Source organism: Anastrepha ludens, chromosome 4 (genome assembly GCF_028408465.1).
Source record: "Anastrepha ludens isolate Willacy chromosome 4, idAnaLude1.1, whole genome shotgun sequence".
Taxonomy (NCBI): domain Eukaryota; kingdom Metazoa; phylum Arthropoda; class Insecta; order Diptera; family Tephritidae; genus Anastrepha; species Anastrepha ludens.
In genome coordinates this window covers 51,383,614-51,404,280 of record NC_071500.1, presented here as the reverse complement: position 1 = coordinate 51,404,280, position 20,667 = coordinate 51,383,614, and the positions used below count along the sequence as shown (strand labels likewise).

The following is a 20,667-nucleotide window of genomic DNA, read 5'->3' as shown; positions in this document are numbered from 1 at the left end:
AAGAGATTTAAAACACAAAAAAAAAAAACACACATATAAAATGAGAATGCAAATAAATTGATTCCAAAATTCGAAAGGCGCTCGTTTTTTCATTCATTTTATTGAGTCTTTTTATTTTGTTATTACTATTGCCGAACTCTTTTTGACTTCAACAAATAAATAAATTAAAAAATAGAAATTAAAAAAAACACAACATTGCACATACCTACATACATAATTTCTATCATAGTAATTATTCCTTTTTGAACCATACGAATTCGTAATCTTTCAACTTATTTTCTTTGGCCTGCACTGGTGCGTCCAATTTGCGGAAGCGAACATGCGGCTGATAGCCAAACTCATTGGCGATATATTCAATGGTGCGTTCCACATTATCATCACCGATGGCGTAGAAGCTGCCCTCCTTGTTGCCATTGTGCGCACCGGTCTCCCGATGCCCATTATAATCGAGGTTGTACTTGAAGCGATACAAATCGCCGGTTTCGCCAGCAGCACTGGCACCTTTCGAACCGCTCGCAAAACCGCCCGAACTGCCACCTTTGCTGCCATTTCCTCCACTTTTACTAATTCCCGCATTGCCGCTGAGTCCACCGTTACTAGGTGTTCCACCACCGATGCCTGCATTGGTATTAGAACGACTTGCACCACCAGTGCTGCCAACAGAAATTGCTGGTGCCGTTAGTTGTTTTTTCGGTGTTGTAAAGCCATTTGCTGAGCCAGTTGCGCCAGCAGATGGCGCGCTGGGTGATTTTGGTAACGCTAAAGTTTGAAGGGTGGAAAAGTTCAGCATTTTTATAGCAAAATTTCGCTTTAGAAATGTTTGAACAAGTTCTCTTATGGTTGCTATAATTACCGTTCGTGCCTGTTTTCCCAGGACCTTTCTGTGAGTTCGCACCCCCGAATGTGCCTGCTGTCGCTGCCTTTGCTGTGTTGCTGCTAATAGTATTGCTGGGCGGTACAGAACCTATAAAATAAGCATAAATTATAGCAACTGCAGTCTACTCGTAAAATTGTATTTGAGGCAGAACTGATAAGCATGTGTGCTGGCATACTTTTATATTATCATAAAATCTACAAATTTTTATTACTCACTTCCTTTGTTCAACACAAATGCAGGATTTGGATGGTTTGTGTTTGTGCTAATTGTTTCAAGTGGAGTAGTTGGCCTTTGTATTTGTGTTGGGGTGGGTGTATTGTGTAGTGCAATTTGTTTTACTTGTGTTTTCTGTAGTGCTGCCTGTGATTTCGGTGTCGTTCCTTGTGCTGTTAACTGTACCTGTTGTGCTTTCTGTGCTTTTTGTGTTGTTGATTGTGCTTTTTGTGCTACAGATTCTGTTTTCTGTGTTTCTTTTGTTGCTTCCCTATTAACTGCACTCTCGCCAACTTTTCTTGTATCAATGCCTAATCCTATAGCTTCTACTACCAATGGTATTTGCTTCATGCTTGTTTCAACTCGTTGCACATCTTCAAACACTTTTGGTAAAATCTGTTTAATGATTTGCTTACCAATTTGCGGAACTTTTTCGGGACCCAGAGGCCTTGACAAGGTTCTTATTTCATATTTCTTATCTTGAGGTTTCTGAGTTGATGTCGTTGTTGTGGTCGGTACGTTGTTTTTCAGAAAACAGCCCGAACAACCTTGAACGCTGAAGTTGTGCTTCTCAATTGGTTTCGGGTTTGCACGCTCTGTTGTTGTGGTGGTGGTCGTTGGCGGTGCTATGGCTTTTGATATAGTTGGCTTAGCCTTTGGTCGTACAATCATGTCGATTGTCTCTTTAGGAGGAGAATATTTAAAAATGTACAAAATTACATATCTTAAAATCTTACTTGGATGCTCCTCGTAGGGATAACTACGCATAGCTAATATGCGAAATTTGCCTTCCTCATCGGTGGCATAGACTGTTACGTGATAAATGCCATCGGCGGTTATGAAGCCAAATTCACCCATAACGATACCGCGCTCATCTACACATATGTCGGCGGTAAGTAAAAATAGGTAAAATTAAAAACATATGTACATGCACACTTACTCTTATAACTGATTTAAACAAAGTATAGTTCAGAGTGGCTTAAGGGTGACAAACATTAATAACCATTTCTTGCTCCTCAAATTCGGAAAGTTTTCCGAAACAACGGAAAAAGTCTGCTAGAAGTGTTTTTAAACCCAAGCCACAATTTTGAAATAATTTTACATAATTAACACCTTAAATATTGAATGTAGTCATCAGCTTCAGTTCCTTTCCATGTCGCGAAAAAAAAGCGAATCCAACACTAGAAGTATCGAAGAGTGAACACAGCCTATCAGCCTGATTATCCGTTTTCTTGACATTTTTATGAAGAAGGTTTCTAAAGCTTTTTATCAAACAAAAGCTTTATTGTCTCCGGCAACCTTGATAAATTAAAAAGCTCTATAATTTCACCATGAGGTGAACAGTTGATAGTTGTCAAATTTCAAAAAGATGGTTGTCGAAAGTGTAAGTTTACAAATTTTACTTAATTAAATGTAAAAAATTTAATAATATTGAATAATAAGAAAAGGTAAATACGATCGCGTAAAACACGAGCATTTTCAGTATTATATTCATTTTTTACTTTCGGGGAAAAATTGTCCTACAGCCCACAAGCAAATGCAACAGTTGTAGACATAATTGGCGGAAGGACCAACCAGAACCAGTACAAAATGGAAGAAGGTAATCTAATTGTGCATATTTTGGGGAAATTCGTCAACGCAAGTGAAATTGCCATTTGAAATGAAGCTATTACATTTAAAGTCTAAAGTCTGGGTGTGTGGAAATTCCAATTGAGGGCACGAGTAAGGCTGATTAATAGCAGCCAGTGTACAAGTACAACTGGTAACAAATCGCTGACAGATTTTGAAGAACTAGCTTTAAATACTTTTGGTCCAGCAGCTGTCGATGGAATAGGGGGAAATATTTTGGGGCTAACACTCCCATTACAAACAGTGGGATTAAATGCACCATTAAGTTTTAATGAGTTGCCACACAGCCCAGCAGCTCTCTTAGGTTAGGTTGACCTGTCTGGCTGAAAGCCATCACATAGACTTATTGGCCCTTAGCGGTACCAGATGGAGCTTGACCCTTACGTTTCCTTTTAGTATGCTCCTTGTAATAAGCCTGCGTCTTTTGAGAATCTAAGTAAGCTCTGAAGCTCTAACCCCGAAAGACATTCTAACCTTTCATACTGTAGAGCTCCTAAACATTTCATTCGGGTTCTAGCTAATGCAGGATAAGAAAATAGAAGGTGTTCACGAGTTTCCCTCTCTTCTAGTTAATTGCAAAATCTGCAGCTATTATTGTTTGCAATTCCCATCTTATATGCGTGTGCCACTAACAAATTGTGACCTGTCAGTATACCTACGATAGTTCTGTTTTCTTTTCTAGACAGAGCTAGTACGAATCTGGCGTATTTATATGCATTCTGGGTACACATGATTTTCGCGGTTTTACAAGTTGTTAGATTATTCCACCTCCTGTCTAACCGTGTTTTCGTGTTCGCTGCGATGTCATTGTATACCGTATTTAAAGGTTTCAACATGCCGTTTTCTTGTTCGAATTGTATGTAAGCAGCGCTTTTCGCAATCTCATCTACAATTTCGTTTCCTGCAATACCCTTATGTCCGGGTACCCAATAGATATGCAACCGTCTGTCTGCGGCTAATCTCTCTATGGCTTCCTTCGTCCTAAGAACGTTTTTGGATGAAATTTCATATGAGTTTATTGTCTTCATTGCCGCTTGACGGTCAACGTATATATTTATGTTGGAGTTGCTCGATGTGGCAGCTCTGCGAAGCCCCGCAAAATATTTTTTACAGAAGCGTGAGTCTTTCGTGTCCGGCCAATGCGTTGAGAAATCATGAATTTTTAATGAAACTACTGCATGGTGCATGTTTCATACCATTTGCTTATGATAAAATATTATTAAAATAAAAAAATTAAAAAAAATCTCTTCGGATATGTTTAGTTAAAGCTTAGAAGATACCTTATAATTTTTTTCTAATTTTATGTTTTCGTTATATAGTAGAAATAAGCAAAATGCAAATATACTCGGAAGTTGTGACCACTCTCTCAGAAAAGAGATGGATGCACACTTCAGCAGAGCTTCTTTAATAATATTTGTGGGAAATTTATGGTGCATAAAAGTTGAATTAATTATTTTCAAAAAATCGATCGCTTTATAAAATAGTTGGCATACTGCATTCAATTATATTTGCTTTAAAACACTGTATACACACCAGATCTTTTGTTTATCACAGATTAGGGTTATTGGTTGACTTGTTTTATAGCTTTATTTTTCTACCGAACCTGTTTATAACCACTAAAGCTGTACCCATATGTACCACAATTTTTGTATATAGCAGAATTTTTCTTTTTTTAACGGCCACTAATGTTTGCCTAATTAGCGATAGCCTGCTATTCTATGCGGAACAAGTGTTCTTGCAATTTTGCTATCATCGATTTCATGGCACTATAAAAATTAACAAAAATCGAATCTTTAATTTATTTGTAAGTGAGTGGTTTAAGCGGTTTGGGTAGTCCTTTCGCTGGTTTTTTCTGAATATTTAAGTACAAATATATTTTTGTTTACGTCATATTTTTGTATAATATAATAATAAGTACTGAAATAGCTATTAAAGGTTGCTGCCTAAATTACGTTTTTTTTTTTTGATAATACTTAACCATATAGGCAGTCATTCGGAGTCGACTTAAAACTGTAGGTCCCTCCATTTGTGAAACAACAGCAACTCTCAAATAGGAGGAGGAGCTCGGCCAAACACCCAAAACTGGGTGTATGTGTCAATTATAAAATAAAAAATAATTTATCTTTAACCGAAATGGCGTGTCTAGTATTATACTTGTTAGTGTATTTTCGAAAAACTACGTGAGCCTTGATGCCAACGCTCCAAAATCCACACTTAGCTGTTACTCTCTACAGTTGTATTGGTGTCTTGAGAACTACGCGAAGATTTTCTGATCTTAGATGGAGCACATTTGTTAGATATAAAGTCGCCATTGTGCAAGTGCACTTTCTTCAAATCTTGGCCACTTTGGTCGGTCGGCTTATAATCTTCTTATTCACAACGATTATGTATCTTGAAAAGAGTAAACTGATAATCGGCGTATATTATCCAGCTGTTGGATCTATTTGACAATATTTATGAATTAGGTAATACTATTTTCCCTCATCCAGCACATTCAGTTGCGACAGTTTTTTCTTTTTAATAGGACTATGAATAAGTTCGTGCGGTTTTTTTTCGAAATTTGAAACTTTATTGACGTAAAATGGTTACAAATTTAATATTCAAAATATTGTCCATCGCTTACTACTACTTTTTCCCATCTTTCTGGCAATTCACGGATTCCCTTTGTGAAAAATTCGGTCGGTTTTGCCGCAATCCACGAATCGATCCATTTTTTGACTTCATCGTAATTACGGAAGTGCTGGTCAGCCAGGCCATGTTGCATCGATCGGAAGAGATAGTAATCGGATGGCGCAAGGTCTGGACTATACGGCGGGTGGGGTAGGACATCCCATTTGAGCGTTTCTAAGTATGTTTTGACCACTTGTGCAACATGTGGCCGAGCATTGTCATGTTGCAAAATAACTTTGTCGTGTCTATCGGCGTATTGCGGCCGTTTTTCTCGCAGTGCTCGGCTCAAACGCATCAATTGTCGTCGGTAGACATCCCCCGTAATCGTTTCATTCGGTTTCAGTAGCTCATAATACACAACACCCAGCTGGTCCCACCAGATACACAGCATAACCTTCAGGCCATGAATATTCTGCGCCGACGTCGATGTTGAAGCATGGCCAGGGTATCCATACGTTGCCCGACGTTTTGGATTGTCGTAATGGACCCACTTTTCATCGCCAGTCACAATTCGATGCAAAAAACCCTTTCTTTTGTGCCGTTGAAGCAGTTGTTCGCATGCCATAAAACGGCGTTCAACGTCTCTTGGCTTCAATTCATACGGCACCCAATGGCCTACCTTTCGGATCATTCCCATGGCTTTTAAACGTTTGGAAATGGTTGATTGATCAACTCCCAAAGTTTTTGCAACCTCTTCTTGCGTTTGAGCCGGATCTTGATCGAGCAATTCCTCCAATTCGGTATCCATGAACTTTGGCGGCGCACCCTCGCGTTCTTCGTCTTCCAAGCCAAAATCACCACTTTTAAAGCGTGCAAACCACTTCTGGCACGTTCGCTCAGATAGAGCATGCTCACCATAAACTTCCACCAAGATACGATGACTTTCGGCTGCTTTTTTCTTCATATTAAAATAATGAAGAAGAATTCCCCGCAAAAACACATTATTTGGCACGAAATTCGACATTTTCAAGTGTGGTAAAAATATTGTTGTTTACGCTTCAAATAAAAAACTTATACTGACGTTTGTGCCTTACGACAGTAGCTCTCCAATGAATGTTTGGAAATGTGGATCGATGGAATAATAATCAAGTTACGCCATCTGTTGTAAAACCGCACGAACTTATAAATAGACCTATTAATTACATATGCCGGAATTGCTTGGCGGTAAAATATTGAGGTCCAGAATAGTGTTAATTGATTAGAAACGCTTATTTGGAGGAGCTGAAGAAAATTGTTGGGTATCCAAAGATATATACAATTGTTTAAGTGAGTCTTAAGTTCGACTTAAGGCGTGAACATCGGCGTCTTAAGAGGTTCTTATCTTCGCAAACAATTGATTATTAAGCAAATTGACTAGTACACCAAATTGTGAGGAACGAAACTCGCTTCAGGAGATTGGTTTTGATTGGAGTATTATCAAATGCAGATATTCGAAACACGTTGAAATAATAAATACAATTTTATTGCGACATTGTCCGTTATGAGACTCGACATTGCTCAGAGTGTTTTGAATGAATCATCTAGCACCATCTCCTGCTCTCGCGGCACTAAGATTTAGGAATCAAGAAATCTTGGCTAGGAATAGTAAAGCGAAAGAGAGCAACATATTGTTAGAATAGGACAGATAGTATTGCGAATGCGAGTGCCTTGTATATGCACGTTATAGTGTTAGACGCTAAATGTGCGCACGTTTCTAACCCCACGCTAATACATCGGAGCGAGAGAGAGCAACGCATAGTTAAAATACGACAAATCGTATTGTTTTTGTAAATGTTGTCAATTTGTATTCTCTGCAATTGTTGTGAATTTATTTAGATATATATTCTTTCTTTCTTCTCTCTGTCTCATTCTCTCTCGGGCCTCTCCCTCTTTCTTTGTCTGCCTTGAAAGTTTCACTTCTGTTATGTGTACTACGCTACACGCACTGCTTTTTTTATACATTTTACATACTATGTTGTTAAAAACGTTTTGCGGTTCGATAGGAGATGATAAGTTTGTACAAGCCGCTGCTGATCTTCGTCAAGGAAGTTCAAAAACAGAACAGAACAACACCAGAAATCATAGAAAGTATACAGGATATCGTATTGGAAAATTCTTAAGTGACTGAAAAAGATTTAGTAGAAGCCTTAGGCATCTCATTGGGCAGTGTAAGCAATATTTTGACTGAAGTATTGGAATATAAATATGGAACATAACACATTCGAATGCGACTCTCTCACCAATATTTAGAGGATTTTCGAAAGAATAGAAACATAAAGAAAATTTCGTGAGTCCATTTACCGCTGTGGATGAGACTTGGATCTATCACCAATATCCTAAATCAAAAAAAGAGGATAAAGAATGCTGTGACCCTGGTTCTTCGGCTCCAAAACGAGTTCGTGTCCAGAGAGCAGCAAACTGGTAAAGCAATGAATTCTGAATATTATTGTAACCATTTAGACCAACTCAAGGAAAAAATTCGCGAAAAAAGACCCAGTTGTCAAAAGAAAACAAATCTTTTTCATCAGGACAATGCACCGTGTAAAGTAATATAAAATAAGCTGGAAGCATCACAGCCTTTTTTGTAACGTGCGGCCGGGAATTTTGAACATACGTTTGGTAGAACAGTTTTTTTTTTCATTATACATTCACGCATGTGAATAATTATAGATGTAAAGTATGGATTTTTATTTTTAATATACCGATTTTTGCAAAATATAGAATAATACATATACTATTCGTAAAAATAATACATTTTTTTTATATAAAGTGCATATATAACATGCACAAGAAATGTGGCGTGGGTTGGGCCAAATTGAAAATATGTAGAAATATTGATACATTTTTCTCATCCTAATTCTTTCAGTAAGTCGTTTTAAGGTATTAGAACAACAATTTCTACTGTGGCCTAAGCTCTTAAGTAATTGTCATTGAGTATCTGCTGAAAAAATGGATTCATAAAATTCAAAAAAAGAAGATATTTAACTGGAGATCAAAATCTTTTACTCGTTTACTGGCTAATATAAACTTCCCAATCGTTATTATTTTATCAATTTTGCAACATAATGAGCTCTAAGTTGAAACTTTAAGATTACGAATCACGAAACCATTTGCGACTTAATTCCATCTGCCAACTCTTTAGTTGGAATGGTATTTGTCATAGTTATTAATCAACTGGTAATAAAAATTGATTCATTAACTCATTAACATTTAGGAAGTCAGTTCCTTTTATATTTGCGCGCCCATTATTGGCTTGTTTACGTTTTTTGAGTGTGGAACAAGTGATCTTATGCAAATTTCAAAACCAGTAACCATTACCAGCACACATTTTTTTCTGGATCATTTTTTAGAACAAAATTTTATTTCGGTATTGCTTTCTTTGTATATACATATACATGTTCAAATGTATAGGGTTATTCAATAGGTGCGCTTCAACTTTTTTCCGATAGGGAGGGCGAACGACGGAATATTTTTTATTTTTCGCTTGTCATTTGTAAACTTTATTAGTATACATTTCATCATGGAACGCTACACACTTGAGCAACGATTGCAAATCGTGCACATTTTTTATGAAAATAATCGTTCTGTTGCTGCTACTTTAAGAGCATTACGGCCATTTTACGGCCCCTTTAACAAGCCGTCCCGTTTTGGGGTTATGTGAAGTCATTGGTCTACAGTAACAAGCCGGCGACGATTTGTGAGCTCAGAGCCAATATTGAACGCGAAATTGCTGGGATTTCGGCCGATTTATGCAAAAGAGTGGTCGAAAATTGGGTTCAACGATTGGACTTCGTAAAACGTGCACGCGGTGGTCATGCAAAAGAAATCGAATTTCATACTTAAATGTATATGTTCAAACTCGATAATAAAAAAAAAAATTAGTTAAAAAAGTCAAACCGTTTGTGTTTTATTCAAAAAAGTTCAAAAGTTGAAGCGCTCTTACTGAAAAACCCTATATATGAGTATACGTATATGTTATATAATTGATAAATGTAAGAATTTGTGGCATCTGAGTTGAGGAATTGAAAAAATTAAGTGAGAATAAAAAAGTTAAATGATACAAACAGGCATTTATTAAATTACTTTTTAAATAATTAGCAAATTTAAATATAAAAAAGTATTATTTCTTTAATATGCATATCTGAAGTGAAGAGACCTAGTATCAATCACTTCATGACAAAAAAAAATTACTGAATCGATCGATATTGTAAATGGAACGCATATAATTTTAAGTTGTGTTCAAATACTTCAAATCGCTCGGATTATTAAAGCAACTAAAATTCTCATCTTCGCATCTGTGAAACGCGTAATGAAATAATTACTCAACAATTTAGGTACCCAACTCCCCCAACTACTTTCAGAAGTTACTTTGCAAAGAGAAACCACCGCAAATTCATGCGAAATAAGTGAAATTAAAAGACATAAACGGAAACTGGATTGATTCTCCGTAGAAGACGACAATGTTACAAAAATGGCTTTCCCATGTAACCCGCACAATCCTAAATAAGAGCTCTTCCACAGCCACCTGGAACGAAATTAGACAGGTTGGCTGATAGAAATCGGTAGAGAGCGTTTCTTCCACCCTATGTTCCTCGTAGGAGCGATAATACGTGCAGAGAGATATTTTTTATATTAGTTCTTCAGTTATTCTTAAAAATATCACATGAAAGTATACATATATGATGCAGGAATAAAAAAAACCCAAAAAAAAGGAAAATGAGTATGTGTAATACCACAAGCTTTGGTGGAATAGGGAAAATACCTAGCCAAGTTATTTTTTGTTAAATAGTGCTCCAGGTAGGGTATTATATCTAGTTCCTGATCAGCAGTGCTATCTTTTATAGAAGCTTTGACGATATGTATACTGCTTAAGTAGTCGGGATGCTGTACAAAGAGCAGAGAGAAGGGATTATGGGAGCAGATTCATGGAATTTTGAGTTACATAAAATTCTCATAGACATTGGAATGGAAAATATTTCCAGGGATTAATATTAGGTTTGATTAAGTTAGGTTACGGTGGTTGATACTCTCCATAAGGGTGTCGACGGGCCCAACTTAGGCCTGGAGGCTCATTTTGATACCATTAAATTCGAGCTAAGTTTCCCCTCTAATTGCTATAACTTGATAGTTTGTTAAACTTAATTAGGACTTTTTCAAATTTGCCTCCATTGGGCTTGTAAACAGGTTCCCAAATTTACAATTCTGTTCTTTGAATACATTTGTGTATAATTACCTACTTCCTCTATTGAGTTCTTACTTAGTCTCTTTATCATAAAATTGGAAATCTTTGCTTTGAGATCGCAGCGTCTAGCGCTAGTAAAAATTATAATTTAAAATTTTCAATAATTTGCGCTGTCTTCATATAAATTTGTATACATATCGACTTGATGTTTTCGCACAAATAGAAAGCCCTGCCATTCTTCTGTATGACAGATATCGTTTTAAAAGAAGTTTTTCATGGAAGATATATACTGGAAGGCTCACCACTACTAATGAAAGAGCGGCCGCTGTTAGAAAAGTTATGCTAATACACATTGCTTTTATACCAAATATAAAGTCACTCACACGTTATTTGATACCAGTACAATGGATATTTTTTGTATTTTATGTTGAGAAATGAGTTAAAAGAAAATAAATAAAATATCTGTATAATCTGTTTCCATTTCCGCAAAAATAGAACATAAAAAAATCGTATATGTATCAAATAAGGTATGAGTGACTGTGGGACCAATACGTCCACATAGCGGTGCGTATGAAAAAGGTGAATTACCTGATGTTCTATGTTTTAGACAGACCGAGAGGAGAATAATGATGTTTCACTTGATGTTTTATAAGCAACAGCTAACACCTTAGAAGAAGAAATGCCCAACCTGTTTTCTTGAAACGTCCAAAACAGGAGATTTATCGAATTACTTTCGAACTTAAAAGTTATTGCCTCCAATAATTCGTTTAACTGCGAACCTGTTTGGATGCTCTTACTTGAATTTGTTGATAGTGTTGACATTTCTACATGCAGATATGTATCTTATAACACGTTCCTAAATTCTACATAAAATAAACGCATCAATAAATTTGTCCTTTTAAGCATGCTTAGTGACTCAAGCCAAAGAGGCAGCATCACATGGGCGCCTCATGATTAGAATTCGTTTCAAATTTGCATTTCGTTTATATTGTACCAGTTTTCTTGTGGTTTAACCTTTATGGGTTGTGTTTTTTGGGTTTTGAACATCCATGTACTTTCGCAAAGCCATAAAATAGCTAGCCATATACGAGTATTACTACAAACTCTATGCTGTATAATTATCCATTCCCATATTCTCTACATTGACCACTTTTCAACTCTATTCTAAGCATGACGAGTTAACTCGCTTACTTATGCGTTTATGTGTGCGTTTGTGTTCATAAATTTACATATTTCACTCCCACAGACAAACGTGGCGAACTCGTGCCTTCATTCAGCTTTTTCAGCTGGCACATCGACGATATATTATAACTATGTCGTTTATGCTTAGCATGGCTGGCTTCACTTACCCATAGAAGATCGATGATTTTCAAGTGAATATACACACACACATCTGTATGTAGTTTACAATGCACATTTGTGCAGGGACATGTTTTTGTTTGTTTCGTAATGCAACAGTTGCTGTTTAGCGCTTGCTGCATCGACAGCCACAATGATGAGTTTTTCAATAACTGGCCACTTTGGTCTTTAAAGGTTATGCAACTACAAAGGTTTTTATACATATTTTTCACCATATGCGGCTATGTAATTGTTAAAAAGTGTATGTATGCAATTAAACATGTTCGCTTCATAGACTTTGCAATATTCTGAAAACCATTAAATATGTACGGGCATATGTGTATGTATACTCAGCAAATTTGTTAATAGCTTTTTTTTCCAACCATATTTTAGACTTGTACGAATATATCTATAGTATGTAAGTATCTGTTAGCTTCTTGAAATTTTATGAGTCTATTTATAAGACTAAATATTTATTTAGTTTTATTAAGTAGTAAGCGAATGCGCTTTTGAAGCAACATAAAAAAATATTTATGTTTAGGCGTGGAGCCGCTGGGGTTTGAGAGGTCACAAGTCCCCCATGTGAAGCTATGTTATTAACATATTACACTATTGAGATAATTGGCATGTAAAGAGATTACAGAACTGCACACGTTTTTTTATGCAAATACCAAAGGCTGGTTGAATAGTCGCCCCCGAAGCATAGGGACTCACTTGGAATAGGTAGAAAGAGACCTGGGCATCAATTCTCGTTCCATATAAACGTGAAGTTAAAAAAGTTTCCATTTTAGTTTTTAAAGACACTTTTGTCCCTATCTTTTCAAAAAACGATCATTTGGCGATTCTCGAAGTGCCATGATAAGAGTGTTTCGTTTCCACTGTAGCCATAAAACTTTTGCAAGTGCGATATTCAAATTTAAAATGGCATTTGTTTTAAGTGTATAGTAAATTTAAAGAAAATATGGTGCAAATAATTATTTGCTTGATTTGGACCAAAGGATTCGTGAGGAGAAAAGGTAAGATAACGATTTTTAGTAAATTTAATCCTATTTTGAAAATAATTTAATATTTATAAGAATGTGTTGATAGTGCTGAGATACTCACTTAGCGATGGACAAAATTCACCAACCATGAGGTTTATTTAGAGGACTTTGAGGAATCTGAAGTGCATGTTATTTTGCTCATTAGCTAAACTATTGTTTAAAGGTAATTCAGGTGCACCAAAATACTTAAGCTTGAAATAAAAATACCACAAATAAGCTCTTTTTCTTTAGTAAGAAATATCAAACATAAATATTAATTATGCATAGATGCGTACAGTGGCTTCCAGATGAAGTAGTCCAGTGTTCTATCTACAATAGTTACTAAATTTTTCGTGCATAATTATTTTTTCGTTATTTGTTTAAGTTGATAATACCTGTATTAGTTGACAGCCCTTTAAAAAACCATAGGGTTTTGCAATAACATGTGTTACAGGTAAATGGATTGCGCTATCGAGAGATGATTAACGATTTTTTATGGCCGGAATTGAATGGTATTGATCTGGACAACGTTTATTTTCCACAAGAAGGCGCTACGTGCCATGCAAGTGACGAAACTATTGATCTTTTACGGGAAAAGTTTCCGGACCGTGTTATCTCTCGAAAAGGTGATCACAATTGGCCACCGAGATCTTGTGATTTAATGCCTTGTGACTTTTTTCCTTGGGGCCACAGGAAAGAGAAGGTCTATGCCAACAGCCCAGGGTTAATTCAAGACCCTCAAATATGGAATTTGTGAGGCTATCGAAGACATAGGGCAGTCAGTTTGCAATTCGGTTATGGAAAATTTCATGAAAAGGATGTTGTCCTGTTAGCGTGGTGGTAGTCATTTGCCTGATGTTAATTTCCACTATTAACGGTATACCTTCCTCGTTATAATGAAATAAACATCCGATCATTTATATTAAAAAATAGCATTTTTCTTTGAATATCAAGTAACACCTTTTATTGGAAGACCCTTTATTAACAACATTTTTACCGAAAAAAAATTCCTCACGTTAAAACTACAACACAACCTGATAAATGGAAAAAGAAGGCTTTGATAGTAATTTTGTACCTATAAAAACCTGAAAAACTGACAATTTTTGAAATAATTACAGAAACGTAATTTTAATTCAATTGCGCAATGGGCAAAAAACTCGAATAAAATGTGAAATAAAAAATTAAAAAAAGCCAGTTTATTTTAAAATAATTTGACGTTTCTTTTCATTTTTCCACGGACCACGAAACGAAAGTGTAATGAAAACAGGAAAAATCTTTTCATTTCACATTTACAAAGAACGAGAATTGACTCCCTGTTCTATGTTGTACCAATAAGCACGAAAGAAGCAAGGGAAAAATGAAGAAATTAAATATTCGAACTCTGATAAATAAGAATTGCGAATAAAGCAATGAAAAACAGTCCGTCAGTCGACTCCACGATTCCATTCAGAGGAAGTGGGAATCATTTTGTTCTCATTATGACCTACACCTTTACAAGATTGAATTAACTTGGGATGTGAAGGCTCTGTATCATTTGAAGCACAAGCACTATTACGATTGGGCTTTGAAAAAGTTTTCTTGTGCCCCATTGAAAGCTCCTGTACCTGCAGAAGTGTTTAATAAATCTACTGCAATAGAATCCAAATTGATAGAGTCTCATTTAGCAAGCATAGGGTAACTGCGAAGAATTTTAAGAGGAAAGTCCACCTTTTACCTGTGATGTCATTTTAGAGATGTTTACTTTTAATGACAGTAGAGCCCAAGTGTCTCCATGAAGAGCACCTGCTGAATCATAGTTTTCTTTTCCAGTGAAATCTACTAGATGACTACGGCATGCATCAATACAGCTAGTGGAGTATTTTCGACAATACGCCCAAAGTTAGCAAATGACCGCTCTACTCAAAGTTTAGCTTTCAGAAAAGTTTTCTTAAAATTTGAAACTGATAAAAAAATATAAAATTATCCAAACAAATTCTTTACACGTCACTGGATCAATGCTTAACGGGCGTGCTTGTGTTATGCTTTTCTCGGTCCACTCGTCATTACATCTTTACATTATTCAATAATTGTTAATGTCGCTTTTTTAGCTGAGGAGTGGAATCCATAAAGTGAGCATCTGACACTTTAAATGTAAATTTATTTAATATCATTTTATAATTTTTATGCTCACGAATCTCATACTGAATTTGCGAATATGTATGTATAAATATATGTAATTTTTTATATAATGAAAAACTTAAATTTGTGTAGGATGTGGAATATACCGCATCATTTTCAGAGAGCAATTAGGTTTGCAATATTAAAAAAATGATTTGAATGCGTTTTTGAAGTGAAAATGATTTCCAGGTGAAACTAAACACATTACTACATGACTCCAAAATTATCATAAAAATCAATTAAGCGTTTGGAAAACAAGGTGGACGTGTATGCATTGAATTTGCATGCTACGAGTAACATAACGACGCAAAAACACATTAGAGAACATTAGGAAAAAAACGAGATTTTGGCTGCGGAATGCGATGCACAAACTTCGCCTTATAGCGTTTATTAGCTCTTTAGAATGATATAAGTGTGTAGGGCAATATTTTAATTTAATTTTTTTTATTTATTTAATATTTTAATTTACACTTCAGCCTTCAAAATCCATATTCATACAATATCCAACTATTGAACTTGACATCTTCCCTTCAGAATTTTTGTAGGCTAATTAACGGCGAGCTGGCAAGAAAAGGAAGCTATCTTTAGTTAAGCTGAAGTTAATGGGAATATCAAAAAATCGGGTGCAAATACACAACCTATACAAATTTTCTGAAGCACAAAGTGAAGTTGAACTTAAGAAAGCATACAAAAAACTAAAACACCAAGTACTAGATGCAGGGCTCCGCATAAAAATAGAGAAAACTAAGTACACGCACCTTAAAAAAAATTCGAAAAATAAATCCATTATTTTCTCGGTACATGGCTGTAGTGATCGATATCTCGTTAAATACTACTAAACCATTTTGAAGTTTATGCTCGGTGGTGTCAAGTTGACATTTTACACTAAAAAAAATCTTTTCCTGTTTTTTGATTGTTCTATTCAGTTGTGAGTTACAGGCTGTTAACAATTGAAATCAACAAAGAGAAAATTCGGTACATTTTACAGTTTCTCTTTGATAAAGGGGAAAATGCAAGCCCGACCGCTGAAATTGTGAATGGTGTTAATGATGCCAATACTGTAACAGCTAACTACATGCAATTTTGGTTTCGTTGATTCCGTTCAGGCATTTCAAAAAGAGGCTCGATGATTAGGTTCTACACCAATTAACGTCAAAAAGCATGATGTATCGCGTTTCCGTCTGCGAAACCCATTTCATAAACAGATTGTGACTGGGGATAAGAAATGTGTCACATACGACAATATTGTACAAAAACGATCGCGGTCGCGAATTGAAGCAGTTCAATCAGAACTAACGGCCAGTAAAGTTCTACTGTGTATTTCGTGGGACTTTAAAGAAGTAATTTATGTATTATGAGTTGCTCCCGTATGACTAAACATTAAATTCAGGTAACCACTGTCAACAACGGGACCGTTTAAAGCTGGCGATGGGCCAAGAATTGGCCAGCAGAATAGGTGTTGTGTTCTATCAAGACAACGCAAGGCCACAGGCGTCTATAGTAGCTCGACGAAAACTCCGGAAGCTTGGTTGTGAAGTTATAATGCACCCACCATATAGTTTGGACCTATCGCCAAGCGATTGCCATCTTTTTCTCTCATTGCAAAACTTCCTGAGTGATAAGAAATTGGTATAAAGAGAGGATTGTAAAAACGATTATTACAGTTTTTTGCCAATAAGGACCAAAACTTCTACAAGAGAAGTTTTATAAAACTACCTTTAAAATGGCAACAAATTATACAACAAAACGGTGCATATTTGACCCAAATCGGATAATCTTAAATAAAGTTTTGAATTTTACGCAAAAAAAAAAAGTTTTCCTTTTCCCCAAACTATTACATATTAACTTTCGAACCTACGTTCTCTCTGTGAATTCCGAATGGTAGTATTTGCTTACTTATGTCCAACGTGAACACCGACATCGGTATAAGCCATATGATGGTCGTGCACAAACTGACTATAAGATGGTAGGTGATATGGTTCAAATAAGATATTTGACATATTTGTATGCAATTGCATTTCATTAAACTTCTTAGTTTCATAGTTTTGAACATGAACTAGAAACTTGCAGCTCTGAACTACAAACAATGGATACATAACATACCCGTGATTAAGCTTTCTCTCTTGGCAGCCCCGCTGATGGAGAAGAACACTTCTACTATTACCGTTAGCAAATATTTTCGAACGGAAATCGCAGACTTTTTGAAATGCAGCAAGAAAAGAAGCAGAGCTGACACAAGTCAAAAAAAAAAACCCTATCAATGCTAATTTTTGCACCAGAATGCAATAATACGCACCTTTTTTCTCTTGACGATGCTGCTGCTTCTCGATTGTGAAACCAAATTGGTAAGGTCGTTCGGTTGATGCAGCCTCTGAGCACGGCAAGTAGCCGGACAAGACTGTTAACTTAAAATATAAAAATAAAAGAATGTTGCATGTGATAAAGTTCAACACCTCAATGACACCACAAACTAAATACTTACGCATGCAACAAAAAGCAATGCCAACACTAAAGGCAACTGCATTTTTGACTTGACGCTAATGTTGTTGTGCAGACAAATGGATGCTTGCATAATATGCCGAATTAAAAGCAATTAACTGTAAAGGAATTCTCTTTTTCTGTAATTCGAAAATGCGTTTTTCTCAATACTTTTGGGTTATGTTCACTTGATTATTTATTGATGATTTTAACTTATTTTGTTGATTTTTTTATGGATGACATGCACTGCACTGCACTCTACTAACAAAAGCACACTGAAACACTTCGTTCTTCGCGCCTGCGCCACCGTAATTACTAACGCGTACTATTGGGCGCTTAGCTTAACGAGTATGTACTGTATGTTTTAGCAACACCTTCCCGTTTGTCTGTTCGTACGCTTACTTGGAGCGTTGTGCTGGGCCACCGTTTTGAAACACACCTCGTTGTGTTCTGCGAGAAATTGACAAAGTTAATAATATTAAGTAAACATTAGAAAACATTAGAACAGCGTTAAGAGATGTGTTGGCGTAGTGGCATTTCAACGGTATGATATTTATGTTGGTGTTGGTGCTGATGTTGATGTTGATGCTGCTGCTGATGCGTCTGCTATTTCCTTTCATGCTCTGTTGCCACTGATAGGAATAAACACACACTTATACACACACAGAGATAAGCACGGAATGAGCATTGCTGGTAAAATCCACCTTACACCTACACTCTTGCGTAAGAACAATGACAACAACGACACTTTTACTCACAACTACTACTGTGTACGGTTGCTGTTCTCACGGAACCACAACCACAATACACATAAAAACCTGTCATCTATTGTGAATAGGCGGCACGTGTCAAACGAGATGTCAAGTTAAGTACTGAAGCGCTCCAGACTCTCTGTAAGCGTAGAGGTGCAAAGTTGTTTATGCATGCGTCTGAGTTATCTTTTATCAGTTTGTGCTTTTTTCTTTTTTATTTGTTTGGGCTCTAGCAGTTTGAAGGAAAAACGTGCTTGCTTGTTGATTTACAAACTAATAGGTGCCTTAGTGCACAAAAACAAAGCAAAAGAGAAATAAAGGTTAGTCAAAATTTGACATGTTTGACTTAAAGCTATATCACTGATCTGAGTATCAACCAAATAGTGCCGGAACAAGTTAATTCCTCTTCTATGTAGTTCCACAATTGAACTCTAACACTGATTTGTAAGTTAAAATGAATGTTATGTTAATTTGTCTAATCGGCACCAATCCCATTTAGACCAGAACTAGCCGCTAATGCTGCTAAGATTCAGCGTGCTCCTGTATAGGTGCTCCTGATCACTTCAGTATTATATTCAGCTTCAGATTGTCCAGTTCTAATTTATTTGCGTAAATTGGTATATTACTTCAACTACTAGGTAGTGATTATTTATTCTATACATCCCTGGTACCGCTTACTTTTACTTGTTTCTTTCATCTGTACACAGTGTAGCGTACTGACTAAATATCAGTAAAAAGTTTCGCATATATTCAAGTATAGAGTAAAATATTTAAGCGTTAAAAATTACCATTTCTTAGATTATTGAACTGAAATTTATTTATTTTTCATCTGTCATTAATTTTTTGTTTCGAATTTTACAAAAGGAAATACATCAAAATTTTGACTTTTAAATTTCTCTTTTTCCACAGCATTACAACGCGGGGTGCGTTAAAGCTTCCTTCACAATACTCTTTCTGAGCGGTTGATCTTAAGGTTTTGTTTCATAGTTACGTACTCCCGAATTCTTGAGATCGTTTTTCACTGCGTCTATCCATCGGTTCCTCGGTCTGCCCTTGGTATTTACGCCCATTAGCTTTCCTTTCATGGGTTTCTTCTCGGCACAGTCAGTAGGCCTACGGGTAACATGGCCTAGCCATTGTATGTGCTGAACTTTAACAAAACGCACAAAACGCCTTTATTTCGGAATTTTACCGGACTCTATAGGTACTATCATCCATTCTTATTCGGCCAAAATCTTTCTTAAAATTGTTTTTTCCATGCTAGCAATCAGCGGGCAGTTAGCAACTTTAAGAGCCCAAACCTCTCATCCATAGGTTAAAATTGGTGGGATAATGATAGTTTTAGGCAATAGCCTGGGACTTGAACCAGTTAAAATGTGCATAATACGTTTTTTACATATGGCATAACATAAATATTGAGGAACATAGTAACCGCGTCAAACTATGCAAGAATTAGCAACCCTCGTCGTGAAATTGGCTAACCAACTGTGACTGAAGTAACAAAGCAATTTGCCACAGCTCATAAACAACAACTAAAAATTATGTCAACTATGCAACATATAGCTTATTTCGGCTGGATTCTTCTCGTAGACGATTAAAACGAACAACGGCTACATACATTATGGAGAGCGAATAGCGAATTATGTGTGTATATAAGTATATATAAGTACCTAAATAATATATAAGTATATACAAGTACGTAAATATTTACTAGGTGTATTTGTACAATGCTGCTAAATTTAAAAGAATTCTTAATATTATAAAAAGTAAAAAACAAAAAAAGAAATTTACGTTAACATATTAATCTGAGTTAAATGAGAGCAATTTCCCCAAATATTTGTTTGATATATAAAGGGACGGAAATTTAATTTTTTCAAACTTCTCAAAAGAATTTAAACTCAAATTAGATATTTCACAGTTTAGGTAACGGTTCACTTCATTAATATTACGCTTACCCTCTTTGGAGTTGTCTAGAAAAAGTTCCTCGTGTTTCTCCAAGCAAAATTTGAAGTTTCAAAAGCGTCTATACGCAGAAGTTACAAGAAGAGGAACTACGATTTCGCATTCCCGACTAGTCCTGTATGTCCAGGTATTTAAGAAATTTAAGAAATGCCCCGTATAATAACACAAAATTCATCCATAATGGGTACGCAATCTCCCTAACCAGAAAATATTTTTAATGTAATGTAATGAATTGCGGTCGCCGTAGCCCAGTGGTGTGTGATTACCATTCGGAAGTGCAAAATTATAGAAAACGTTTTTTTTAATAGCGGTCGCCCCCTCTCGTCAGGCAATGGCAAACCTCCGCGTGTATTTCTGCTATGAAAAAGCTGCTCATGCCGTTCAGAGTCGCCTTGTAGGTCCCTCTAT

At 36.1% G+C, this 20,667-nt stretch overlaps 1 protein-coding gene and 1 long non-coding RNA gene across 2 annotated transcripts; one reads left to right on the top strand and one right to left on the bottom strand.

Moving 5' to 3' along the window:
• Nucleotides 1-32: 32 nt before the first annotated feature.
• On the bottom strand, nucleotides 33-18,021 carry LOC128862283 (protein lethal(3)malignant blood neoplasm 1). The gene is made up of 6 exons (XM_054100826.1): nucleotides 17,550-18,021; nucleotides 17,364-17,472; nucleotides 1,828-1,965; nucleotides 1,507-1,773; nucleotides 854-964; nucleotides 33-759 (listed from the first exon to the last, which is right to left on the bottom strand). The coding sequence occupies exons 1-6, from the start codon at nucleotides 17,637-17,639 to the stop codon at nucleotides 233-235; spliced, it is 1,242 nt and encodes a 413-aa protein (XP_053956801.1). The 5' UTR covers nucleotides 17,640-18,021; the 3' UTR covers nucleotides 33-232.
• On the top strand, nucleotides 2,450-19,983 carry LOC128862285 (uncharacterized). Its single transcript, XR_008454449.1, has 4 exons — nucleotides 2,450-2,538; nucleotides 2,617-2,690; nucleotides 19,207-19,501; nucleotides 19,562-19,983. It is a non-coding gene; the product is annotated as an uncharacterized LOC128862285 (long non-coding RNA).
• Nucleotides 19,984-20,667: the final 684 nt, after the last annotated feature.

What these genes read in the sequence shown, in the direction of transcription:
- LOC128862283 (XM_054100826.1), bottom strand. Translation starts at nt 17,639, where the DNA reads ATGCAAGCATCCATTTGTCTGCACAACAACATTAGCGTCAAGTCAAAA. An exon ending in CATTGCTTTTTGTTGCATGC is followed by an intron (nt 17,473 to 17,549) that starts GTAAGTATTTAG and finishes TTATATTTTAAG; the next exon opens with TTAACAGTCTTGTCCGGCTA. An exon ending in TCCCTACGAGGAGCATCCAA is followed by an intron (nt 1,774 to 1,827) that starts GTAAGATTTTAA and finishes CTCCTCCTAAAG; the next exon opens with AGACAATCGACATGATTGTA.